General features: G+C 48.0%; 1 protein-coding gene across 3 annotated transcripts; it reads left to right on the top strand.

The window, feature by feature from the left end:
* The first annotated feature begins 214 nt into the window (after window positions 1-214).
* On the top strand, window positions 215-23838 carry PLAT (plasminogen activator, tissue type). 3 transcript variants are annotated; one of them, XM_029939848.1, is made up of 14 exons: window positions 215-327; window positions 11067-11161; window positions 12273-12315; window positions 13849-13986; window positions 14569-14679; window positions 15024-15198; window positions 16082-16173; window positions 17381-17555; window positions 18090-18175; window positions 19732-19927; window positions 20038-20174; window positions 20336-20476; window positions 21336-21502; window positions 22919-23838. In XM_029939848.1, the coding sequence occupies exons 2-14, from the start codon at window positions 11093-11095 to the stop codon at window positions 23075-23077; spliced, it is 1689 nt and encodes a 562-aa protein (XP_029795708.1). In that variant the 5' UTR covers window positions 215-327; window positions 11067-11092; the 3' UTR covers window positions 23078-23838. The 3 variants fall into 3 exon arrangements, with proteins under 3 accessions (XP_029795708.1, XP_029795849.1, XP_029795784.1); XM_029939989.1 differs by lacking the exons at window positions 17381-17555; window positions 18090-18175; XM_029939924.1 differs by lacking the exons at window positions 215-327; window positions 11067-11161; window positions 12273-12315 and adding an exon at window positions 13207-13247.
* The last annotated feature ends 3510 nt before the right edge of the window (window positions 23839-27348 follow it).

The raw sequence follows: 27348 nt of genomic DNA, 5'->3' as shown, positions 1-27348 counted from the left end.
CACCCAAATTCCTGTGATTCGATGACATCAGGATTGTGAATAATCAGCCTGGCCCGAAGCCAGGCCGGGCAGTGCGGCTTCCATCACAAACTTCCTCCCCCTCTTTATAAAAAGAGGCCCGCCCCGTTTGGCTCCCTCTTGGCCCTCACCACTGGGCATCCTGCTGCTGCAGAAAAACCCGCCCACCCATGGCCACCGACCCCACCCCCTGCCTTGAAATTTAAAAGAGGCCGGAGCTGTGCTGGGAGATTGGAGCTGAGGTCCTGCAAGAGCCCAGGGCAGAAGAGAAAGCCTCTCCGAGGGAGGAAAGGAAGGCAAACAGTGGCGGTAGGTTGAATTCTGCGCCTCTCAGCCCGCCCATCTCCTCTTCTCTCTCTTAAAAGTCTTTCTGGCAAACTGAGCCAATAGAGGAATGGCTTAATGAGGGACTGACTTTGTGATGCAGGCAAAAAGAGGATTAGCCAGAATCGGTGCCCAAATGGAGCCTTCGTTCTGTATCTGCATTACATTGGGATAGGCTGAAGCCGTTTTGGAGGGGCGAGGTGGTCAGGGGAAGAGAGAATAGGAGGGATTATTTCTTGGAGAAGAAATCACTGCTTGCAGCGTAAAGGGGAAAGTGAAAAGAATTGTAGAGAAGTGTTGTGAATAGACAATGGGAGCACCTCATGACTAATGGGCAAGAAATGTGAACTCAGCTGCCTCCGGGACTTGGGGCTATCTGAGCCTGGAGGGTCCCTGGCCGTGTCAGGCTACCCTCCCTAATCCCCCGCCCCTGCTCCCAAAGGAGCCCATTAAGACCTTTAAGAAATCAGGGCTGGGGATGTGGGATGGTCGACTTGCCTCAGAGCGAGATTAATTAGATGGGAAGTGCTGGGAAAGAGAAGGACAGTCAGAGAAAGGCCTAATTTCCCCCACAACTCCCTCCCCATCTCCACTGGTCAGTTTGTCCTCTGGCATTTTGTCCAGTGTGCAAGTGTGAGGTCCTCTTTAAGGACTTTTCAATTACAGGGGGGAAATAACATCAATGGCTTTTTTCCCCTCAAGAGCACTCTGCAGGAAGCACATCAGGACTTTCTAGATTTTCACTGTTATTATCTCTATTTTCTTAACCTCACTGGGAGAGAGGACAGGAGAGAGCCAGGAAAGCAAGAAAACGTGCCAGTTCCCAGGTAACTAGTGACAAACTGAAATGCAAAGAACTGTGGTAACGAGGATTGAGCTGGTGACCACGCTGGAATAATAATGGTGGTCTCCTGCAGTGGACTGATGACAGAAAAAAATTGTGTGTGCGTGTTTGTGTGTGTATGGTTGCAATTCCATGAAGAAGTTCTCCAAATATGACTATTGAGTGGAGTCCCCTCAAAGGTGACTTCCTAGCAATTCTTGCCCATGGCCAGGAGGACTCATCCTGGGATCTCAACACTGACTTGTCCAGAATTAATACATTGCAGTCGGCCTGAGCGCTTTCTGTAAGAGCAGAGCCAGACTCGGGGCACCAGCAGGGATTTGTGAATACTGAAACAGAAATAGCTCCATTCCACCCATCAATTTATTCTACCTAGAGTGTTCTCAGAGATGCAGCCTCAGAGCTCTGGATCTCATCAAGAGCAAATGGTAGCTCCCCGCTGCCCAATGGCTCAGTCTCCGTCCAGACTGCCTAAGACCAACTCAGTTTATTTTGTGATGCCTTTTATCAGATACTCCGGGTATCTATGCTACTCATCAGTGGCTTCACTGGGACAGCTCCTGCAGCCTGGGAGTAGCTGAGGGACGGCAGGAATGCAGGGTTTTGTGCTCTTTGAGGAGGGGCTCTGGGACTTGGCTTTTATTTCCCTGGGTCCTATCATGTTGAGTGGAACTATGCTCAGTACATTTCAGACTATTGCAACCAACAGCCCAGCCATATCTAGTGACCATGCCCATCTAAGGCTTTTGTAAATAACTGACTGGGACCACAGAGCATTTGGGGAAACTCACTGTCCAGGGGAGGCCTATTACTAAATCTGCAAGCAACAACTTTTCTGATTATGGGATTTTACAGCTACAGAAGGGGCCCTCTGGCTAAGATCATCATTTGGAAGGAGCAGTGCTAGCTTTAGGACTTCCAAAGCTTCTAGTATGTGTGTATGTTATTTTCTACCAGCCAGATGAGGGGGCAACACGGTTCATAGCAATGGTAGTGAATTTACCTGTAGTCAAAATACAAAGTCCATAGTCAAAATACAAAGTCCATACACTTCTCAGAAATACTGAGTATCTGGTGGTGAGGAAAAATTGGGGTTTGGAGTTGAAATGTTCAGTTTCACTTGATTATCTGGCATTGTGCACCTGCAGCCTCAGAGTAATATTTCTATTTTCTGTGAGTGAGTTGCAGCTCTGCTCTGGTAAGATAGTTAGGATGAATATTCCATTCATTCCTTCTTTGGTCATTAGCTTTGCAGGGAGAACAGGTCTAGCTGTAGCTTCAGGGCAGGTGCTGGTACTTATCATGATTACCCAGAAAGTGCTAACTAGCTCCTCTTCCTCTAAAACTAATGCAACATGCTGCCTAGCACTCTGTGTGCAAACAGCCATGATCCAGAGGGTGACTTTTGGCTAGCATGCCCAGCTGAACTACAAAGGATGATTTGGCTATGTGGGCTCCAGATGCATGCATCAGCAGCTTGGAGAGGTCGGTTGGGGATTGATCTATAAGACCTGATTCCATCTTGAGCCTCTGAAGTAACCACTTCAAGGTCAGGCTGAACCCAGATACTGGGAAACCTTTGTATTCAGAGCCTTTTCTGTTTCTTATATGGTCACAATATAATTAATATATTCCATTAATTAACAGCTAGACATTAGGGAATCAAAACTGAACTCATGCCCCAAAGGCTCCTATGTCCTTGGAACTCTTGGGCTTTTCAAACCACACTTCCTCCTAGGGATGCACTTGAAGGGAGAGGCTGGGGTTTGTGCATCAACTTCCTTTACTCGGTGGAAGGTATTTGTGCTGAAGCATAAGCAGCTCTGGCTGCTTGCTGCTATTATCCTGGGCCCCACGCAATGGTCCCATGTTGAGAGGGGTGTCGGGACCGCCCCTTCATTCTGTTCAAGAACAACTTATACAGTATCCATTCCAGGAGCCTACCTCGACCTGCCCCCTACCTCAAAAAAAGTGAGCTAGATCTTCCTCCACATTCCAACAAGACCGCTTCTTCCTCTGCATTTCCACCTTCTACCCCTACACCCCTGCATATCACAGCGCTGATCACACTGGACTGTGATTACCTAATGACTTGTCTGTCCGTTCCTAAACTAGGAGTTTCTGAGGATAGAGCATATATGTCCTTGTACCCTGGAGCCTGTGCATGGGATGTGGTTGGTGCTCCAGAAATGTTTGATGGTGAAAACATACAGTTGGTAAATCTTCACCTGTGAATTCCAGAAAGGAGGAAATGAGACTGAGCTGGGGCTTGAGGGAGAGGTGGGTGGGTGAGGGATCTGATAGATGGCACCCAAGGGCGACACTCAAAAAGAGGTTCTCAAGCCCCTTTGTTAGAGATCTTTGCATGAACAGTGTGATGTCAGCTGCCTTCTTTGCTGGCTGGGGACAGGATGTAGAGAAGCTAAACCTAGTAGCCTATCATGAGTAATCTAAAAGAGAAAGACTACCCATCAACTAGATCTCTGCCAGCTATACGCATTTTGTCATGTTCACAGAAAAGAGAAACTGGGTTTATTTTGCCTTGTAGAGCCGGTGTCTGCCACCTGGGCTGCAGAGAAAAAGGGAAGTTGTTTTTTTTTTCTTTTTCTGGGAATCTCCAGTTTCCTTATTTTTTATCACATAATGTCTCTGGTTTTTGAACATCCCATGTGGTCGGTATCAGCCAGGCCTTATCAGTAGCAACGGCCCAGGTCTTCCAGCTGTCTCAGGCGCTAATTCCTGCTTCCTGTGAGAGTCCAGAGCAGCCCTGGCATGTGTGGTGTAAACAGGTCTGGGAAAGGCAAATTAAAAAACGGATTGAAAATAAGATAAAGGATACCACCTCGTATCTAGGCAGTAAGGGCTCCCGTTAATACTGTTTCGTGCACATACACGAAGGATGTGAACTTTTCCTTCAGTCATAAAGAATCCAGTAGCAGGTTATCACAAGATGCCCATGGGATCTAGAAAACGGGATTTTGGTATTAATGCTTGACCACCCTGGGAACCCCATAGAGGCTGGCATCTTCTCTGCCTTGGTAGCTTTCAGTTTTTCCAGGGAGAAGTTGTAGACTATGGTGCTCCCGTCATTGAAGGACATTCATGACCGTAAGAGCAGCTGACCTTCCTGTCCACTGGCCATTAAGAGGGCCTCTGCCTGCTTCTTCCCTAACTACTGTAACAATTCATCAAGGCGGGAATGATTAGCCCATTAGAAAATCCAGGAAACCACACACAACCTGTAAGTGGTTGCAGGAATTTGAAATTAAGACTCTAGAGGCGACGCTCCTTGCGCTGGACATGCTGCCCTTCTCAAATAACAATTCTGAGCGCATTCAAAACATTACAGTCCAGGGGCTCCTGGAAGGCTCAGTCTATAGAGCGTCTGAGTTTGGCTCAGGCCATGATCTCAGGGTTTGTGAGCTCAAACCCCACATCAGGCTCACTTCTGTCAGTGCAGAGCCTGTTTTGAATCTCTGACCTCCCCTTCTCTTTGCCCCTTCCTCGCTCACTGTTAGGCTGTCTCTCTCTCTCTCAAAAATAAACATTTTTTTAAAGTTTTTAAAAAGCAGGGGCACCTGGGTGGCTCAGTTGGTTGAATGTCCAACTTCGGCTCAGGTCATGATCTCACGGTTTGTGGGTTTGAGCCTTGCGTCAGGCTCTGTGTTGACCACTAGCTCAAAGCCTGGACTGCTTTAGATTCTGTGTCTCTTTTTCTCTCTGCCCCTCCCCTGTTCATGTTCCATCTCTGTCTCTCAAAAATAAATAAATGTAAAAAAAATTTTAAGTTTAAAAAAAACATTACAATCCAGCATCAGGACACAGTAAGGAGTGCTGGAAAGTGTGTTGAGTTTGAATCCTGACACCACTTCTCACAAAGTGTCTCTTCTTAGGGTCGATTTTTGTACATTTTTTATTAGTTTTTAAATTTTTAAACATTTTTACTTATTTTTGAGAGAGAGAGCACTAGCAGGGGAGGGGCCAAGAGAGAGGGGGACAGAGGATCTGAAGCAGGCTCTATGCGGTGAACCCGACTGAGGGCTCGAACCCACGTACTATGATTATGACCTGGGCCGAAGTTATATGCCCAACCAACTGAGCCACCCCGGTGCCCTGGCCTTTGTACCTTTTTGAAGTTTAATTCTTTTACCTGTAAAAACAAGACCATAATATTGCCTTAAACGATTCAATGGTTGTAAAAGGGTTGTAAAGTTTGTAAACTGTGCCTGGCAAGCGGTAGGTACTCAAATGCCTGTTGAGCAAATGGCGTGAATCCTCATACAGTTCTCAAAAATAAACTAGGACATCCCTTCCAAGTGAGCCCAGTGAAATGTGGACAAACAATATGATACAATAAAATGATACAATAAAAATGATACAATAAAAGCTTCCGATCACTTTTCTCATTTATGTGTGTTGAGATCTGGAAGTAAACCGAAGAATTGCCAAGTTCCTGCATATTTAATTGCCTTGCAGGGATGTTTGCATTAGGGAGTGGAAGGGATATGAGATACTTAAAATGAGACACTGTTTTAGATTAACATCAGATTGTTTAGATTCAGACTTTGGGTTAACATTTCATTGCACTGACTAATTGAGTTAGCTTTTGGCAGTGGGACCTTGTTTTTTCTTCACAAGATTGTAAGTTTATTAGGAAAAGGTTTCTTTTGTTTTTATGGTAAAAGGAGGTGGGATAGACTTCTGTTTTCCAAGACCCAGAACCAACATGCCCTCATTCCTTCCAAATATCCAGAATTACCTGGCAGGGCATGGGACATGGAGCAGATGCAGTGCTCAGGGTAGATTTTTCTGAGTAGCCAGGTTAATTTAGACCCAAGTCATCTGCCTAGATTTTGAAGAGGCTTTGGAGAGAACTCTGCCCTTGAGTAACTAGTGAAATGGGTGGGAGATAGGAGAGGATTCTATTCTATCACCTCATTGGAATGGATCAAAGTAGATAAGAAACACACCCTTTGGCTCTTGTACCCCAGTTGTAAAAGAGCTCTATGCAAGAAGAGAGGAAATAAACTTGGACACACAGAAAAGGAAGAATTAAAAAGTTGAGAATTGTTTACATAGTGTCAGTTTTTGAAAATGGTTTTTATTCTGAGAGCAGGGCCTTTGCAAAAAGCAGGACTTGTATATGTGGGACCAGGGTTTCCGGGCTACTGGTACCCTGTCCTGTGCTCCCTCTGGAAGTAGCTTTTGTGGGGGCATGCCACCTTTCCAGCGTCCGGCTCCTCTCTCCATGTCACCCCCTCTCTTGCCCTGACCCTAGTGACATGCCTTTGCTGTCCCAAGAACTAGTTTTTTTCTAATTTTTTGGCATCCATTCTGGGCCATGATGGTTGGGGGGTGGAGGGAGGCTGTTGTTTGTTTTAAAGCCATGAGTCATTTTAGAGTATTGGTATTCTTGGAGACTGACTCTTTCCTACTCAGGTTTCCAGAGAGAAGCTTTGCAAAGCAATAATAACCCAAGAATCTTCTCTACCAAAGATTAAGGTAGTAAACCTTGCACACGGTGTAAAATTTGATCATACTATCAATTTACTTTTGTCTTTCCCTTGCAATTTCCATCCTCTGTCTAGCTTGCTCATATTTCTGCCTTTGTCTGGCAAGAGTAGCAACTACAAGTCCTCCAGTTCTGTACCAGCTGAGGCAACTGCATTGTTTGTTCCTAGAACCACAGAACTTGATTGATTGTATTTGTGCAGCTCTTTTATTGCAGATTACTTCCAAGCATATGGTTGTGTTTAAATAAAAGTACTCGTTCTCATTTTTAAGTGTGTTAGTTTACACCCATTATATCATTTGTTCTCACAACGAGGACCACAGAGTGTTAGCCCTGGAGGAAACCTCCAGAGTCCAAACCATTTGGTTTTGTGTCCCGGGGAGCAGATTTTATGTCTCAAAATATAGATGCTTTTGGAAAGGGCAGCATATCAATTTTTATTAAGTCACTCTAACCGTCTGTGAATGAGCGTAGCAGTTCCTTTACGGAGGGCAGATTTTTCAGGGGGAAGATGGAGAAGGTAGGACAGCGGAGGGGAATGCAAAGGGAAATGCAAAGGCACTGAAGACAACAGGTCATCTCCTTTTCCCTAGGGCCTTCCTCTGGCTGTCCCGCTATCATTCCAGGGCACTCACCCAGTGCAGACTCAAACAGCTATTAATGGGTGCCCATCAGTCAGCATTCTGCCATGTTACCGCTGCAGAAATGAACACTTGAATTTCTGGCTGGCATGACCATTGATTTCTGAGCCACACTGGCACACTTCCTTGGCTGTAGGAGGGTAACCCCCTCCCTGGTTACCAGTCCATGGTTCCCATTTCCCCCTAGAACAGTCGTCATTCACTGAACTGTTCAGAAGGGCCAGTGAACAGAGTCACTCTTGCTGTAGCCAGCAGGACCCAGTGCAGCTTTGAGGCAGGGAGGTCAGAGAGGCCCTGGGAGCAGACGAGGCTGCAACACGCAGATGTGCCGGCTGAGTCCCGCTCAAGGATGCCCGTCCATGCATCCTTGTAATCCAGGCCATGCTTTATTTGCCTGACCATGTGTCTCTGTTTGTTTGTTTAATTTGCACAGATTCTTTGTCAACTTGCCAAGCTCCATGTCTGTTGAACTCCATCCATCAGAGAGGGTGCCTTTTGCAAATCTGTCCAAATCAACTTCGTATGCTCGGGTGGGCCTGCCGGGGCTGGGTCCTTAGGACCTTGGGAACCACAGGCCTTATGGCCATTCTACCATTACTCTCACACGGTGTGCCTTTCAGTGACTCAGGGATTCCAGTCCAACCAAAGTGAGACATCCTGATGGTTTGTCTTTTTTCTTTTTCTTTCTTCTCTTTCCTCCCTCCCTCCCTCCCTCCCTCCCTCCCTCCCTCCCTCCCTCCCTTCCTTCCTTCCTTCCTTCCTTCCTTCCTTCCTTCCTTCCTTCCTCTTACTTCCTTACTTTTTTAGTTCTTTGACTCTGAGAAACTATTGAATATAGCAAAAGGAAGAGAACACTGGAAAAAATGACAAGTCTTTGTATTTATAAAACGAACCTCAAAGGACTTCTTACCCTTATGCCTTACATCTCACTCCCACCCTCCTCACCGTGAACACATGGCGCTTCTGCCTTTGGTGGCAGCCTGTGGTTCATGTTGCTGAAGTCTGCCCTGGCAGGGGCCCCCCACACCAGAGTCTGAGCCCCTGTTTCTGGTATTCACTTGGTTCTTTGTCCAGGCACTGCCCCCAGATCGCCTCGCCCACCTCTTTAACGGAGGCAAGACAAGGACACATTTTTTTCCTCTTCTCTTCTTTCTCCCTTGTCTTTGGACTGCACTGCTGGTCTGCTTGTGGGATGACTCACTTCTTTGTCATCCTCTTTCCCCGTTCAGCCTGTCCAGCTGCTCTCATTGTCTCTGTGTGGCGAGATGGAGCTGCTGCCTTGCTTGAGCCTGTCAACTGATCAGCTCAAGGCCCTCCAAAAAAGTGAAGGAAGATAAGGACAGACAAAACAGAGACCTCTCGAGCTCTCCCGGGAACAGAAGACAAAAATAGATTCGTTTCACCCTTATGTCCCTTAGTCGCCAAAGTGTTTTAACACAATGTGGCTATGGGAACCGCCACTCCAGTCCTCAGTCACACTCTGCCTCCCTGATCTGGTCTCCCTCCCCTGAGTGTTCAGGGAATGCAAATGTGTTAATATTTCACTTCTCACTTTGCAACTTGCTGATGTCTAGAATGATGTTCCATTTAGGAGGACTCAGAGTTCCTTGTGTTGTTAAGCCCCTGAGTTCTTGAAGTAAACAGTATCCTGGTGGGCATCCAACCCCCTGGGCTTAGGCTAATGAGTTTATTCAAAGGGCTGGTTGGTTTGACACTAACACGTAGAAGGGTTAAGTTCTTTGCTGATAGGTGGCCCTTTCCATCATCCATTCATTGTTTCATTCAGAATTTCTTCATAAAGTCCCTCTAACCTCAAGGCCTGGCCCAGATCATCAAGGATGGGACAATCTATAGACTATGTGAATTGGGACTAACATCGGGGAAAAAAGAGGGGGGATGCATGTAAGAAGATGTATTTTAAAAGATTATAAGAAATGGGATAAAATCAAGAAGGGAAATTGAAGAGGGGATTGGGGACATTTTAAGAAAAGGGAAATGTGAGGAAAGCTGAGAAAGAAAATCCGGAGCAGGGCCCTGTGCTCTTGTTTCTGACGGCCACAGCTCCTTACTGCTCTCTTCTGAAACTGTGGGAACCTGTGAGTGGTAGACAGCTTCCTCCTCTGAGTGAGAAAGCTGTCCCCCCTTCTCCCAGAGCACACCCTACCCTGTCCAAGAGGGGGGCCTTGCTTGACACACCAAATTAGAACAAAGGCCCAGATCCTGCCTTCTTTTGACTTCCTTCACAGTGGGGGAGGGCCGTGCTGGTTGGCCAGCCGCCCTCTGAGAGCCTGCATGTGCATTTTCTTGTGGGAATCCCTTCGACCAGCCCCTGCTGCCTCTCCATTTGCCCTCCCCTGCCTGTCCTCAGCAGCCCCAGAAGAAGCACTGGGGCATAAAGTCCTCCCATGGCCCCTCTTGCCCTTTCTTTGTCATCCTTGCTCTGAAGGGGGCCTGTGGCCAGTGAGGGGGAAGGGTGCTTCCAACTGGGAAGCTCTTTGCAAAGACACAAAGAAGGAGCCAGAGCCAGGCCAGGATGAAAGTCCTGGAAGGCCCTGATCTGACCAGGCCCTTAGGACCCTGGGGATGGGGGTGGGTGGGGTGGGACCAAAACTTGTTGTGACTGAAGGGAAATGAGTCAAGGGAAGAAATGCCCTGATTTAATTCTTGTGGACAAAGGACAGAGTGGGCCTGCCAGACCACAAAATAACACCCTGACCAACTAACCTACTTTAAGCTGCTGAAGGCAGGATCACTGGGGAAAGGCACATGGAAACTGGGAATTTTGGGTCCAGGAAGATCTGAGTCTAATGACCAAAAACCAGATGCCTCCATTCCTTTCTGCCAACCTACACTTTGTCGGGCCTGTCTAAAATAAGAGACGGTCCTTCCGAGGGAGCAGTGAGAGGGTGCCAGCGGGTGCAGGGAAGCCTTTCCTGTGCTGGACAAGGAGGTGTGCCAGTTAGAGGAGAAGGTCTGAGGCAATCTGAGGTAGGCTGGCTCTGCAATGTCCCTGCAATCGATTCCCTACGGTGTCCTCTGAAAAAGTCAGAGAAGGGACATATCTGTGGTTCCATCTGGTAGGTTCCAGGGCAGGAATTCACTTTCTAGGAAAAGGGTACCCAGGCTGCCAAGAAGTGCCAGGGATGATCTCGCCATTCAGCCCCAGAGATCTCTGGGCAAAATTATCTTCTAGCAACCTGTGTCCACTGATGGATGAATCGATAAACAATATAGCCAATGGAACCTTCTTTAGCTTTAAAAAGGGAGGAGATTCTGACACATGGCCACCACATGAATGAACCTTGAGAACATTATGCCCAGTAAAATAACCCAGTCGCAGATGTGTGTCGTATGATTCCACTTATGTGAGGAACCTAGAGTCGTCACATTCATAAAGACAGAGAGTACAATGGCGGTTGTGGGGGGAGTGGGGAGCTAGTGTGTTGCGCGTGGGTGCAGAGTTTCAGTTTGGAAAGATGATAAAATTCTGGAGATGAGTGGTGATGATGAACGTGTTTAATGTCACTGAACTGTACATGCATATCAATGGTTTAGATGGGAAATATATACAATTAGAAAAATCTTCCGGATATTTGTGGCATTTCCCTCTGTGGGAGCGGATGCTGGAGGGGAGGGACTGGCCATGATGAAGTCACGGGTACTTGAGTTTTGTCATGCTCCTTGATCTCTCAGTCACACGATTGAGTTTTTTCCCTTCTTCTTCCAGAATTTAAGGGACGCTCTGAAGGAACGATGAAGAACTTGACAGAACTGGTGTGCACCCTGCTGCTTTGTGGAGCAGCCCTCACCCTGCCCGGCCAGGTGGGTGTGCGGGTCAGGAATGTGTCTGCCCCGTGGGCCTGGGAGCCCACTGTGGGCTGATGCCAGAGTGGGAGGCAGAGGTCAGCACAGTGCACACACTCCTCTCTGGGTGGAATGTTCGGGATTCAGGGTTCCAGCGGGCAGAACCCTAGGCAGTTCTGCTGACCTCAGAAAACAGTTCTTATTTCTACCCAACTGCCTCTGACTGCCTTCTTTGGAGCTGTTTTTAAAGTATGTGCTTCAATTAATCCATAAAGTGTTTGGAAAAGATAGTGTCTACACAGTGAGCCAGGGACCCTGGCAGCCACCCATGCCACTCGCTATGGCATTAGGATGGAAGCTGTCCTTGGATGTGCTCTCTGAAGATGCCCAGCAAACAAGGGCATCATCATGGAAGGCCAATGAACAATACCTGCACAGCGAGGTCTTAGAGGAGACAGACGTGGGAGTGGCTACATGGAGGGGATTGGAAGGGCGTGTGGCTACAACTCCACTCACCCCTCTGGCTATTGAAATTTAGAATTAAATAAAATTTAAAACTTCAGTTCAGTCACACTAGCCACATTTCAAGCACTCAATTGCCACATGTGACCAGTGGCTACAGTATTGGACAGCACAGGTATTAAAGATTTTCATCCTTTAGAAAATTATTCAAGGGGCGCCTGGGTGGCTCAGTCGGTTAATTGTCCGGCTTCGGCTCAAGTCATGATCTTGCAGTTCGTGGGTTCGAGCCCCGCATCAGGCTCTGTGCTGACAGCTAGCTCAGAGCCTGGAGCCTGCTTCAGATTATGTGTCTGCCTTTCTCTCTGACCCTCCCCTGCTCGCGCTGTCTCTCTCTGTCTCTCAAAAATAAATAAAAAAAAAACATTTAAAAAAAAGAAAAAAAGAAAATTATTCTGACAGCGCTGGTCTAGAAGGGGAGGAAGAATTAGAAAAGAAGGCAAGAAGTGGACATTGTACCTGGGGCCAGTTACCTGCAGGGGGAAAAGGGGCTCCTTAGGGCAGGTAGCATCTGATCAGCAGAAGCATGGGTGGTCTCTGGATCAACCACCTATGTTCCTAAGATACCCAACATGTGCTGATCCTTCCTCCACCTCTGGTTGGTTTGCAGGAAATCCACCCACGATTCAGAAGAGGAGCCAGATCTTACAGAGGTGAGATGACATTGACATCAATGGAGGGGGTCAGTGGAGGCGGGGAGCAGATTCAGGGCTTAAGAGCTCAGAGTGCCGGAGCAGGTGTGCCCTCGGAGTCAGACTGTCAGGGAATCGCAGAGCTCGGTGGCCCAAAGCCCTGTGTCACAGGTGAGAAAACAGAGCTGGAGATGGAGCGGTGACTTGCCCATGGTCACCCCTCGGGCAGATGTAGTCATGCTGGTCCTCCAGGGTCCTCTTCTGGGCTGTGAGCCACTTGGACTTTGTCAAATGCCATCTCTGTGCTTCCATTTCTTCTGTTTGGTAAAAATGGGGTAACTAAGCTGGGCTACCTCACAGGAGTCCCACAGGTGTGGAAAGACTTTCTTTCTATTAAGAGTCGACTCCGGAAACCCGAGCATTAGGTAGGATTCCAATCATAAAACCTGCCAACAGTCGGATTTTCTTGACTCTGGTTGGAAGAATTCTGGGCCCAGGTTCAAATCTGAAGCCACCAACTTGGGGCCCTCATCTCTGTCCGTCATGACCCACTTCCTTTGTGTCTGGGAGGCTTGGCAACACCTTGTTGAAAGTGGAAGTTTCCCTGGAGTGAGTCATGCTGTAACTCTTAATGCCTTTGCTGTTGGATAAGCATTTCCATCAAGGGTGTCCTGGCCCCGGAGGACCCTCAAAGGAAACAACAGAAACAATTATGTACAATGAGCGTATGTCACTTCTTTAATTAATAAAAAGTTAAAGATTTGTGAAGTTGGCATTCTGGTTCGCAGAGACAAAGGGCAAGAATATCAATGTGAGCACTTAGACTGCTTTCGTTTGTACCAAAATACTGGTGGAGCAGCACATTTCCAATGGACTAAAATGTGGATTTTCTTTCTTTGGGCTAGCAGTGCGACATTTCAGTGTGGTAATACCCATGTGGATCAAAAACTCTGGTAGGCAATTATATATACATGTGCATATTTTTGGTGAATTATAATGAAAAATTAGAGTATTGCTTTGTAAACGTATCTTGATAGATAAATTCTTCCCAGATGAGGGCCCATCAGAAGAAAAATAATAAAAGTGGACTTTGGTGACAAATACATAGGTGTGTGTTATCTTCCTGCTGAGAGCAAGGAAGGAACAGGTTGTACTAAGAGTAAGTGAAGTTCATATACAGAATTTAAGAAACAAAACAGATGAACACAGGGAAAGGGAAGGAAAAATAAGAGAAAAAGAGAGAGGGAAGCAAACTATAAGAGACTCTTAAAGACAGAACAAACTGAGGGTTGCTGGAGGGGAGGGGAGTGGGGGTTGGGCTAAACGAGTGATGGGCATTAAGGAGGGCACTTGTCGGGGTGAGCGCTGGGGGTTATGTGTACGCGATGACTCACTGGGTTCTACTCCAGAAACCGATACTACACTGTATGTTAACTAACTTGAACTTAAATTAAAAAAAAAAAAGTGAGTGAGGTCTCTTCTCAGTGGGACCGGGGTGGGAGTCAGTGTTTGGTGAGTTGTGCCCTCAAGAGGCCGGCCTGTCTTTCGTTACAGTGACCTGCAGAGATGAAAAGACACAGATGCTGTACCTGGAGAAGGAGTCGTGGCTGCGCCCGGGGCTCAGAAGCAACCGGCTGGAATACTGCCGGTGCAACAGCGGCCGCTCGCTGTGCCACTCGGTGCCCGTCCGAAGTACGTGTCGGGGCCCTGGAAGCTCAGTCAGCTAGCGTCTGACTCTTGATCTTGCCTCAGGTCATGATCTCGCGGTTCCTGGTTGGAGCCCCAACTCAGGCTCTGGGCTGACAGGGCAGAGCCTGCTTGGGATTCTCGCTCTCCCTCTCTTCTGCTGCTTTTCCACACACACACACACACACTCTCTCAGAATAAATACATAAACTTAAAAAATATATTTAAAAAAATGTGTGTGTGGACTGCCAGTAGAAGTTTCGAGCTTTGGGTCCAGTCTCTGGGCCGAACCCTGTGTTTCATGTCCGGGCTGGTTCAGTCCTCCTTCTGCTTTGGGCAAATGTGAACGAGCTGAGCACACAAGCGAGCCTGGGGCCTCAGGCTCTGCCTTCAGTTGCCTGGCCTCAGCTTCCCCGTCTGTCCAATGGGAAGAATAATCCTCGCGGGCACTTTGAGGATTAAATGAGTTAATTTTGTAAACTGCCTAGAACAGTGCCTGGCAGGTAGAGCTCACTCTTAAAGTCTTAACTCCTTTATTCTTGGAACTACTTTAAAGTAATTAGGGGCTTCCTTGTTTGTACTTGGCAGGTTGCAGCGAACGGAGATGCTTCAACGGGGGCACGTGCCGGCAGGCTCTGTATTTCTCAGATTTCGTCTGCCAGTGTCCTGAAGGGTTTTTGGGGAAACGCTGTGAAATAGGTGAGTGGTGTGTAGGTGGTACGACAGAGGGACAGAATCCCAAATCTTCCCAGAAAGGGGAGGAAGTGTGTGGTGACAGGGGTGGGGTGGAGAGAGAGAAGGGTCATCCAAGGGTAGGTTAGGTAATCAAGGTGCTGGGCCCAGTGGGTGCCATCTTGGGTGCCAGTGGGCAGTCTGGCTTTGCCGCTGGCCAGCTGGGCGACCCTGGCCACTCCAGTAGCCTCAGCAGTCAGCGCGCCTCACTGGTTTGAGGGTGACGCCAGAGCAGGTGAGAAGGCCCTTTGGGAATCTAAAGGAAAGAGAGGAACTCAATGTGAGATGCCACCTGTCCTGTTTTCAATCAGATGCCAGTGCCACATGCTACAAAGACCAGGGCATCACCTACAGGGGCACATGGAGCACAGCAGAAAGCGGAGCCGAGTGTGTCAACTGGAACAGCAGTGCACTGGCCCTGAAGCCCTACAGCGGGCGCAGACCAAACGCTATCACGCTGGGTCTCGGGAATCACAACTACTGCAGGTGAGGGCGCCGTCCTTACTGGTTGGCTTCCTGGTGAGGAGCTGCTGCAGCCGGGGGAAAGGCTGTCGGCCGGGGCTCCCCAGAGGCAGAACCCATCCATTAGATAACATACAGGGGGCACCTGGGTGGCTCCGTTGGTTAAGCGTCCAACTTCGGTTCAGGTCATGATCTCACAGTTCGTGGGTTCGAGCCCTGTGTCAGGCTCTGTGCTGAATGCTTGCTCAGAGCCTGGAGCCTGCTTCAGATTCTATGTCTCCCTCTCTGTGCACCTCCCCTGCTTGCGCTCTGTCTCACTCTGTCTCTCAAACATAAATAAATGTAACAAAAAAAATTTTTAAGATATATAGGGGTTTATTATAAGGAATTGGCTCATGCAGTTGTGGGGGGTGGCAGGTCTCAAATCTGCAGAGAGGCCGGCGAGCTGGGAGCTGAGACGGGCTGTGACGTTGCAGCCTTGAGGCAGAATTCCTCCTCAGCTTTTGCTCATAAGGCCTTCCACAGATTGGATGAGGCTGCCCACACATGGAGGGTAACCTCTACGCAAAGTCAATAGACGGTGGCTGTTAACCACAGCAATCTCCACCACAGCACCTAGACTCATGTTTGCTTGAATAACTGGGCACTGTGGCCAAGTTAACACATAGAACTAACCATCGCTGGTCACCCCTTGTCAACATGATCCCTGGACACACGTCCTTAAACCTTACTTACTCTCCACATGAAGACAATAGCCAAGTCATACTTGCCCCTAACATGATACAACTATCCCGTGTCCAACCCGAAATGCACTGAGCTTTTCCCCAGAAGAGGATGCAAAGGCCTTGGGTCTGTGAGGGAGACTTCCCTTTTCACCTCCTCCTGCCTTCCCTGGCTGCTTTTTCAGGAACCCAGACAGGGACTCCAGGCCCTGGTGCTACGTCTTCAAGGCCGGGCAGTACATCACCGAGTTCTGCAGCACGCCAGCCTGCCCCAAGGGTAAGCGCAGCCTCCCCTCTCCCCGGTAGCATCCTGGGAAGAAGACGGAGCTGGTAGTCTTTCTACAACTCAGGAGACAGAGGCGTGGGCTGCTGGTTGGCCATTTTGGCTGCAGAGAGATGAAAGTCAGGAGACTAGCTCTTCACCCAGGCCTGGCTTCTAACTAGCTGTTTGACCTTGAGCTCATCTCTTTACCTCCCTGACCCTCAGTTTCCTCGTTTACAGAGGAGAAGGTGGGCTGCATGGGTGGTTTTCAGTCCCTTTGAGGATGAATGGAGATTCTCCCTATTGTGACTAATGGACCTATTTCTTAATCTCTCTCTTTCTCTCTCTCTCTCTGTCTCCCTTTTTAAAAAATGTTTAATATGAGAAAATTTCCCACATTTAAAAACCCTAAGTTACAAAAATGCACCCTGAGTCCTGTGGCATTTTCACAAATAATGATGTCACAATAGTATGAAAAATAGGTTTTAAAGTTCTAGCTGCTCATATACAATAATAATGTACCTTCTGTCTACAGCTAAGTCTGACACATCTCTGTGAATCTGAGGGCTCTTTACACTAATTCTAAAGTATCTTCCCCCCACCCAGGATTGGTAAATTAGGACTCACTGGTTTAGGTGGCCTTAAAGATGCCTTTAGTTATGTATGCTGTGTCTAGTGCTACACTCTGCCAGTTCCAAATGGGAGGAAGGAGGGCAAAACGGGGCAAATAGGTGAAAATAGGTCCACATTCCCTCTCCTGCTCAAGCCCAACAAATCCTTCCGAGCACTGGCAGACAAACTCTGAGGCGGTAGGGGCTGCTGACATGTCCATCGTTGAAGATCCTTGCTTCACCACAACCTGTCAAGTACAAACCAAGAAACCCCCTAGGACTTTCGAAGCAGCCCGCAGTAATCACCTATAATGAACCCAGTATCCCTCTCTGCGGAATGTGAATCCACCTCAGCGTCTCTCCACACGGCAATCTAGGAAGCCACATCCAATCGTGCAGAGTGGCCCAGCAGATAGAAGCCACTTAGCGTCCCTATGTAAAAGAGCTGGAAGAAGGAGGAGGCAGGGAGGTCAGATGGCATCACGTCCTTCTTACTGCGAGGCTGGCTGCCTTCAGCCTCTGAGGCCAGCGGCTCCCTTTGCAAACCCCAACGTGCCTACTTGTAGCATTGAATTGGTTTTGTGTCAGTCTGAGACTTTCTTTTGTTCCAGAAAAAAATGAGGATTGCTACATTGGAAAGGGGCTAGCATACCGTGGCACCTCTAGCCACACCGTGTCTGGCGCCTCCTGCCTCCAGTGGAATTCCATGGCCCTGATAGGCAAGGTCTACACAGCATGGAAGAACAGTGCCCAGACACTGGGCCTGGGCAAACACAACTACTGCCGGTATGGAACATGGAGGCTGTGGGTTCGAATCTGGACAGACGGCAGGTGTGGGGTGGGGGGCGTGGGGCAGCAGATTTCACGCCTGAAGTTGTATGAAAGAGTCAGTGGGTGGGAAGGAACCATGGATATTATCTGGTCGCGTGTCTTCATCTGCTGGAATAACACCTGTTATGAAGAGTGAAGTTGCCCAATTTTTGAGCCCATGTTCCAGGTGAGAGGTGCTGTCCCACAGCCACTCTGCTCATTGTTCTGTCCCTCTGTGGCACCTTTCTCCCAATGAGTCATAAGGGTGTCCTCACAGCATTGCTCACGGTACCTTCCTACACACCTGTGAGATGACCATGTCATGTTGCTGAAAGGAAAACAAAGTTAAGGCTGTTTTCCTATGGTGAGATCTCCGATGGAGCCAAGCTCAGAACTCAGGCCCCTCCTTCCAGCTCCGTGTTTCTGCCGTTGGTTTACTGAGCCTCCTTCCCCGCTCATGTGATGGGACTGGAAATGTGATCGAGAACCGTGACCTCTCTCATCGTCTAGGAACCCAGATGGGGATGCCAAGCCCTGGTGCCACGTGATGAAGGACCACAAGCTGACGTGGGAATACTGTGACGTGCCTCAGTGCTGTAAGGACCGGCCCTTGGCCACCTCCCTTTGCCCAGCCTCACCTTCTGGCCATTTCCTCTGCCACTGCGTGTGTCTTCACAGCTGCCTGCTTCAGACCCAGATTTTTAGGAGGGCCTTGGTGGGGAGGGGCCTCCGGTGGCCAGAGCCGCGGTGGGGTGACAACACTCAGGGCAGATGCTCACTTCCCACGCCTGACGGTGTTGTGGAGGGGCAAAAGGAAAGAGAAGAACTTGCCAGTTGCTCTTCGAATTTATTAGGCTCTGAACTTCTCCCTCCAGATGCCTTTCGTAATGACTGATGATGAGGTCGTGGTGAGCGTGGAGGAGGACAGCTCGCATATGTGACTCCCTAGATAGCAAAGTGCGCTCACTGCGTGCTCCCGGCAACATGGTGACAGGCAGCCCTCCTGCATCCAGTTTGCTGATGAGGAAAACAGCTCTGGAGTCGTGTGGGCTCGCTGGGCTCTGAGCTGCAGAGCTGGGGCCTGACTCCACTGGCCCCACAGCTCGTACTTCTGATGTGAGCTCTTCCACAGAACCCATTTAACACAGGGGGACTGGGTTAGTGGAGGTGGTGGGAGACAGAAAATTCAAGTTGTCATATTTTGCTAAAAAAGTACTTAAGAAATTGCCTGAGAATAGATTATTATAAACTTTTTAAAAGTTTATTTATTTATTTTGAGAGAGAGAAAAAGTACAAGCATTAGAGGATTGGAGGGAGAGAGAAAGAGAGAGAGGGAGAGCATCCCAAAGAGGCTCCATAGTGTCAGCAAAGAGCCTGATACAGAGCTTAAACTCACAAACTGTGAGATCATGACCTGAGCCGAAGTCAGACACTTAACCAACTGAGCCACCCAGGAGCCTCTCTGAGAATAGATTATTATTCCTCAGTTCCTGTGAATGCACATACCAGCCAGAATGTTTTTCAATAAACATATTATTTCTGGGCAAGTAAGATGCAAACCACCAATGCACTCACAGCCAAGGTCCTGCATGGCTGGTCCTCAGTGGCAAGATCATAAGCTCTCTCAGAGCCTGGCGGGCTGGGATTGCTAAGAAAGCTTTAAGAAGAGATGAGATTTCACTATGCTTTGAAAAGTATGTAAAGTTAGTGGATGGAAAAGAAATGAGGGAGATATTTCCCATGGGAGGAAGTTGCAGTCCGTGTTATGTCTGCAGCCAGGAAGCAGGTGCAGAAAAAAAACCAGGGGTAAGGAAGCGTGGCAGAAAGACCCCTAGTTTGGAGTCAAGCAGGTCTGGGTTCTAAGCCAGATGCCGTTGTGACGTGGGGCACAGATTTCGCAGCCTATCTGAAGTTCCGTGTCGTGAGGGTTAAGAAGAACATACCAACGGTGGTTGGCATGGACTATGTCCTCAACAAAACGTGGTTTTTATTACCATGGAGACTGTCCTCGTACTCCGTGCTCACCTGGAGAAGTGCAGTTAGCCTGTGGAAGCTTCGGGTTCCCAGAGAAGAAACCAAGATAGGTGCTCCAGGACCTCCCCTGAGGCCCACAGGTCTGATCTTCTTCCTTCTCTTTCCTTTCCTCTCCCAGCCACCTGTGGCCTGAGACAGTACAAGCAGCCTCAGTTCCGCATTAAAGGAGGACTCTATGCGGACATCACCTCTCACCCGTGGCAGGCTGCCATCTTTGTCAAGAACAGGAGGTCACCAGGAGAGAGGTTTCTATGTGGGGGAATACTGATCAGTTCCTGCTGGGTCCTGTCTGCTGCACACTGCTTCCAGGAGAGGTAGGCTCTCCAGAACACCTGCTAGGTCTCCCTAGACTCCAAGGCCTTGAACCCAGGCCTGTTAGAAGGAGCCTCACAGCAAGCAGAATCTAAGGCTGTTTCTCCATTAGGTATCCGCCCCACCACCTTAAGGTGGTCTTGGGCAGAACCTACCGAGTGGTCCCAGGAGAGGAGGAGCAGAAATTTGAAGTAGAAAAATACATCACCCATAAGGAGTTTGATGACGACACCTACAACAACGATATTGGTAAGATGTCACCTTCTGCCTGCTCCGAGGCAGCCCCACACAGCCACACATGTGCACTCACACCCCTTCCTTCCACACCCTCGCCTTCTCCTTCGCCTCCCTCCCCTAAAGTCAGTAGTGGCCCTTCACACTTGGTTTATTCCCTCTCGCCCTTCCCCCAGCACTGCTGAAGCTGCAGTCGGACTCGCTCCAGTGTGCCCGGGAGAGCGACAGTGTCCGCACCGTCTGTCTTCCTGATGCCGACCTGCAGCTGCCGGACTGGACAGAGTGTGAGCTGTCTGGCTACGGCAAGCACGAGGCGTGTAAGTGCAAGGACATCTCGGCCCCATCCTGTCTGTCTGCGGGACAGCAAGGCATGCACTGTTGACAGAGGAAAAGCAGTAACGAGAACATTCTAGCCCTGGTTCAGGCCTTGATGTAAATGTAGGCACGTTCCCCGCGAACCGAGAACCCCTCACCCGCCTTCCCTACCTCACAGGGGTCACTGTGCAGGCCACGAAAAGTCTGGTTCGTACAAGAGCTTTGAAGAGCTTCAGGCTTCAGGAAGGTTCTGATAAGAAGTGCAGTACGGTGATTAGGGGGTGTGGCTCTTGGACTCTCTGGTCCTGCCAGCTCAAGTCCAAATCCTAGATCTGCACCTTGTAGCAGTGTGGCCCAGGATGGGGGTGTTTTAGACTGTCCCAAGCCCCCGAATCCTCACTACCCCCCTCACGTGGGGGTAGATTTAGCTCCCTCCTTAAGTGATGAGAATGAAATGATAGTAGGTGAAGGCAGTGGTTTTCAACTGGGGTGGTTTTGTCCCCCCCCCAACTCACCCCCAGCAGACCCTGGCAATGTCTGGAGGCACCTTTGATGGTCACAACTCAGGATGGAGGTTTATACCAGCAGAAGCCAAGGATGCTGCCAGACATCTGCAATGCCCACGACAGCCCCCCTCACAGTCTCTGGCCCCAGGGTCAACAGTGTGACTACTGAGAAACCATGGGCTAAACTCTAAAATTTCTGGCTTTGTCAGTCAAAACAATATTGACAATTTCATAGGCGGCAACCTAATACGTTGATACAAGTTAGCCATTATTAGAAAAGTTGGCTTTCTCCCTCTAAAGCATTTACAAATAACTTTCCCTAAAACCATAAGACATTTCCCCTTCTCTCTTTCAGCTTCTCCTTTCTATTCCGAGCGGCTGAAGGAGGCTCATGTCAGGCTGTACCCAGCCAGCCGCTGCACGTCACAACACTTGTTTAACAGAACCGTGACGAACAATATGCTGTGTGCTGGAGACACACGGAGCGGTGGGGACCAGGCGAACCTGCATGATGCCTGCCAGGTAAACACGAGTGTCTCGCCAAGCCCTGAGACCACCCAAGGGTAAAAGTGTTCCTTGGCCAACAGGTTCCTAACCAAGAAAAAAGTTACAGCCAGAGCTGAGGGATTTCATCTTGGGGAGGCATTGGAGATTAGAGATGAGGGCCTCAAAGAATCACACAATCAGAGAAAGATCAGTTACCCTACCTTAAGAAATCTAAACTGCAGGAAATTTCCCCAGTGTCTATACCGGAAACTTCACCTGGTTCAGGGTTTCCTGTAAGCCCAAGCAATTGACTGACTATCAAAGTGATGGATAAAGCAACCAAATTAAGCAATTCAGTTTTTTAATATTTAATTTTGAGACAGAGAGAGTGTAAGCAGGGGAGGGGCAGAGAAAGAGGGAGACACAGAATCTGAAGATGGGTCCAGGCTCTGAGCTGTCAGCACAGGGCCAACAAAGGGCCCAAACTCATGAATCATGAGATCATCGCCTGAGCTGAAGTTGGACTGAGCCATCCAGGGGCCCCCAAATAAAGCAATTCTTGACTTCTGGGGTCTGGAGACCTGGGGTCTGCCGTGTAGAAGGGGCCCTAATATGAGGTGTTTAGCCTAGGAAAACCATTTCACACTGTGTTTTTGCATCCTTAATCAGAGTTAGTACTTCTCTTTCATGATACTGAGGAACTGTGTATGGGACACAGACCAACCTGTGCCATTGGGACCTAAATATAACCAAGGCACTGTTATTGACAAGACATTTTCAAACCTACAGTGTGCCAGGCTCTCCATCAAGGGCCTTGGGGGTTGGAGGGGAAACAAAAAGAAGGAAGCAGGGTTCTTGCATCAAAGACTTTGTGGGCTTTGTTCTTATAAGGTAATCATATCAGCATCTGCCCTCAGTTCCTTGACAACCTTTGTCTCTTTCTGAATGGTTGGCTCAACAGTCATAAAAAGTTGTATGCAAAGTGAAACTATGATCAGCAAGCTTCAAGTTAAAAACAAAAACAAGAAATTATTTTGATTCAATAAGACAGTAACAGCCAACAATGACCAAGAGTCTTACAAAATGTCACATGTCATTCTCAGAGCTCTTCAGGTGCTCTCCCAATTAATTCCAGAGTAACCTCATAGGGTAGGTAGCATGATGTCTATTTTACAGGTAAGAATACTGGAGCACAGTTAGCCTAAGGCTGCACAGCTAGTAAGGGAGAGAGTTAAAATGAGGGCTGTGGACTGAAATGTCTGAGCAATTATCTCAATTCTACTTTGCAAGGTAGATACAACCTAATCCCCTACAAGATCAAGATCATTGAGATAAGTTTCCCTCTCTGAGCTAAGTACTTTGAAGAATGCAGTAGTAGAACTACAAATATTAGCCCTAACTTCCCCCTAGAGTCTGTGTTTTTTGCAAAATGCCCTGTTCTCTCTCTTACAGGGTGACTCAGGCGGCCCCTTGGTGTGTATGAAGGACAACCACATGACTCTGGTTGGCATCATCAGTTGGGGCCTTGGCTGTGGGCAGAAAGATGTTCCAGGTGTATATACCAAGGTTACGAATTACCTAGACTGGATTCAAGACAATATGCGACCATGACCAAGGGTGCCCAGTTCCCTGAAATCGTGGGGAAGCTGGGGCTTCCCCCACTTCCGAAGACACACCAAGGCGGGGTGCCTCTTCAGAGAGATGAGCCATGACACAGTACAAGTGGGTGGCGGGGTGGGGGGAACCGACAGGAGAGGGGAGAGGATAGGTTTTCACAGGTACTTTACATTTTAGAAGTTTTCAAAGGTTAAGATTGGATTTCAGAATGGAGTCTGTCAGCTGAAAGACAGATAAAAGCCAATCCCTCCTGGAATGCGACCATCTAGGGCAGAAGAGAGGTAGACCAAAGCCCAACCTGATCGGTCAACATGTGGAGCGTTGGAAATGGGACCACAGAGATGAAAGCATGTGTCTCAGCAGTAAAAACAAAACAAAACAAAAATCTAGATCCTTCAGGAAGGAAGGACGGCATTAGAAATGGAATGTCTATTTATACTCACAAAAAAGCCCCACGGGGGCTCCTATAAGGGATGGGCTGGCTGGCCAGATCATGTTCCTCAACATCTTTTAAATCCAGTATTTGGCTTTTCCCTTTCTCCACTCTACGGCTCTTGGAAGGAAATCCTTTTGAGGATAGTGTAAATCTTTTTTCTTTATAAACTTTATAATAAAACAGGAGACTTGTATCATTTTAATACCTGATAAACTAGGCTTTAGTGTATTTATATCAATCCATTTTCATTTTTACTTTGTTGCCACACGCCTGTATTATACTGTGCTGAGATAATAAATTCAGATATATTTTTCACAAATCAGAGTGGGTAATTTTGTTACATTGGCAGTATCTCACAGCTTATTTATTTCTGTTACTCATAGTCACATCTTTAAAATCATTCTGAATATTTCCTTTCACTCATTTAACATACACAGAATACTTCGTAATGTACTAGTGATGGGATCTTGGAATGGTGGTGGGGTCTGAGCTGATGGCCAAAAAAGCATTCGTGAGACATCCTGGATGCAAAAAGGTGATTTTATTAAAGCACAGGACCCGAGGGCAGGAAGAGCTGATGCCGGGGCTGTGAGGAGAGACTGATTACATTAGGGGAGGGAAAGTCAAGGGGAGGTTTCCAAAGGGATTCTCATATGCTAAAGAAGATACTGGATACCGGATACTGGAGGCCTAGCTATTGTCAATCTAAGGTTTTTCCCTCTAGCAAAGCTTTAGGACTGTAGGGGTTCCTGGAGAAATGTTCTATTCTGCCTGTCTCAAGTGTCATTTAGCTGCAGGTGATAAGGAAAGTTGGTTTTATCTGTCATTTCCTTCTGCCTTTGTTTCCCACATTACTAGTGCTGTGGACAGTAAAGAGGGAAGAAGGCAGTTCTTGGTTTGACTGGGAAATAAGGTACTTAAATACCAAGGTAGAGGTGCCTGGGTGGCTCGGTTAGGCTTTTTTTTTTTTCTTCTTCTTTTTTTCTTTTTTCTTTTTTTGTTTTGTGTGTGTGTGTGTGTGTGTGTGTGTGTGTGTGTGTGTGTGTGTGTGTTTCAGTTGGGCTTCTGATTCTTGATTTCTTCTCAGGTCATGATCCAAGGCTCATGATCCCATGATCTCAGGTTGGGATCAAGCCTCTCTCCCTCTGCCCCTCTCCCCGGCTCACACATTTCACACATTCTTTCTCTCTCTCAATTAAAATAAAAAAGAAATACCAAGGTAGAACAGAGATGGGTCACAAAATGGCTAAGAGAGAAACTTTTACTGGCGTTCAGTTGCATTAAGATTCCTTAAGGAATCTTAAGGAAAAAACTGGAAGGGCTTTTAAAAGTTGGGGAAGATTTGGACTGGTGGAGAGGTGTGGGCAAGGGACTCTAGAGGCAAGGAATGTCACCACAGGAAAATATTAAGATCTGAAGAGCAAAAAGATCAGTGGGAGTAGGGACAGGATTTTGTACAGGTTGTCAGAAGTGAAGTTCATGAAGAACATGGGAATTGAGACGATGGTGCTTTGAAACCAGACTGCGTTTTGGACTTCATTCTGTAGGCAGCACAGAGCCCGGGGCTTATGGGAGTGATGAACTGAGCGGAGCCGGGGAACATGGACAGTGAGGTGGCCGAAATGAAAGCAACACTGGGGAGGGAGACTCCGCGGACAGCAAGCACGGCAGAAGAAAGAAGCGAGGGGGAAGCAAGGCATGACCTTGCTAGCATAGCAACATCCTGCCGTTGGGCAGACGAGAGGCTAGTACTTGGGCCATTTTCTTCCCATCCCACTTCCCTTTCCTGGTCATCAGAAAGAATGGACTCCCAGACCAGTCCATGTGACTTAAGTAATGCTGTTTTCTGCTTCTCTTAGACTACTTTCTCAAGGAGAGATGCGACTGGTATTCCCGGCTGCGGCCTGCCTGCCAGGTTTTGTCACCACCGATACCCCAGATCCCAGAATCAATCTGAGATGCCTGCCCTTGGGTATGCAGGGACAGCTTCTGGAGAGGTGGTTGTAGTCCATCTCTTGAAAGGCTGTTAGAACCGCTCAGTGCAGAGGTTCTTAGAAGTATGTAGTTTCAGCTAGCAAAAACCACCCTCTAAAGCCCAAGAGCTTGATTTAGAGAAGGAGAAACACACACACAAACTTCCCTGAAATGCTCAAGTCCATGGAGCAGTTGAATAAATGCAGGTCGCAGAGACAAGTCACAGATTTCTTAACTTTAGACGTCCTTGTGCAAGGGGCAGGTTTTGTTTTACATGGAAGGGCACCTCAGCCATTTTAGAGGAACCCTGGTGGAGGACAGTAACAGGCCAGACTCCGGCTCCAGCTCCCATCTCCTCCAGGAATTCAGGTGGTTCAGCCCCTCCCCTTTGCGTGACTAGCTTTTCTGCAGAGTCCGCTGAATGAAATGAACTAAAGCAGTAAGGCCTCCTGGGGGTGGGCCAAGTTAAAGGCACCAGCATTCCTCTGGATGGAGTCCTGGCAACAGCAGACTTGGAACGAAGATGCTTGCTCACAAGGGGCCACTGACCGAACTACAGGGCAGGGTCCCAGCCCTGCAAATGGACCCCTTTGAAATATACTAAAATACATTCAAAGAGCAACGACACATTATTACCCAGTGTGGGTTAGGAAATTCAGGATAAAATGTCTGGAACTTCTTAGGCCAGGGAATGGGGTATAAGGGGAAATTAAATAGTTCCTTATCCCCAGTTGGCTAATAAAGCAACTAGAAGCTAACAGATCTGAACAAGAAAGATTATCAGGAAGCTGTGCAATACGTTTTAGTGGGCGGAGACTTAGAGGAATTCCGATGACGGAAACAGTCACCCTGATCTTAAGCCTGTTGATCACAGTGTCATAAACTCGGGTTCCATGTCTCACTTCAAAAGCCAAAAACTCGCACAAGCCTGTACTTGATATCTTGGGGGAAGGCTTAAGAGTTTCGAATTCAATTCCCCTTTTAAAATTCTAACAATTAAAAAAAAACTTAATCCCATCCTAGCACAGAGTCACCACCTACTGGCCACAGAGGAAAGTACAAGTTTTACAAAATCCACCTGGTCGCACCATGGTGCAGCCATGACTGACAGACCCAGGGGGAAGACATGTTAACGACTCAGACAGACGGGCTGGGGTATTAATAAACACCAACCACTGTGGGTTGTAAACAGAAAGAAGTCCTCTTCATGGCCAGGAGGGATTTCCAGAAGGGCACCTGTACAGATATGGGACAATGACCAGTGTCCATCTCTACAAAGACTGCCAGGGACTTACCTTCCAAGAAATCTCGATCACAAGTAAGAAGTCTAGGACCTGGGACACCTAGGTGGCTAGCCAGGTGAGGGTCTGATTTTCAATTTCAGCTCAGGTCGTGAGTTCCCCCAGAGTCATGGGATTGAGCCCTGCATCAGGCTCTGCTTTGAGTGTGACACCTGCTTGAGATTCTCTCTCTCCCTCTGACCGTCTTCCCAACTCATGCTCTCTAAAACGTTTAAGGAAAAAAAGAGAGATGTTGAAGCTCTCTTTCATGCCTGCACTGACCAACCTAAGAAGGTCAAGAAAGTGGAGAAAGCACTAGAGTAGCCATCAGCAGCTTGAATGGTTTTGTCTTTTCCACACTGGGGAAAACTGTGATCTTAACCTTTGCTCTTACAACCTTAAAAATGACATTAATTCCAACACGCCCAATTTCCAGAGGTAACTAGAGAATCACACTATAACATACGGCCTAAAGGCCTACTGGTTGAAGAGAAGATCCTTCCCCAAACTGATTTATTTCTTACTGCTTCTACTGAGGCCTGCCTGGGGTAACACAAAACACTTAGGACAGAGAG

Source organism: Suricata suricatta, chromosome 1 (assembly GCF_006229205.1).
Source record: "Suricata suricatta isolate VVHF042 chromosome 1, meerkat_22Aug2017_6uvM2_HiC, whole genome shotgun sequence".
Classification (NCBI taxonomy): domain Eukaryota; kingdom Metazoa; phylum Chordata; class Mammalia; order Carnivora; family Herpestidae; genus Suricata; species Suricata suricatta.
This window is presented reverse-complemented; position numbering and strand designations above follow the sequence as displayed.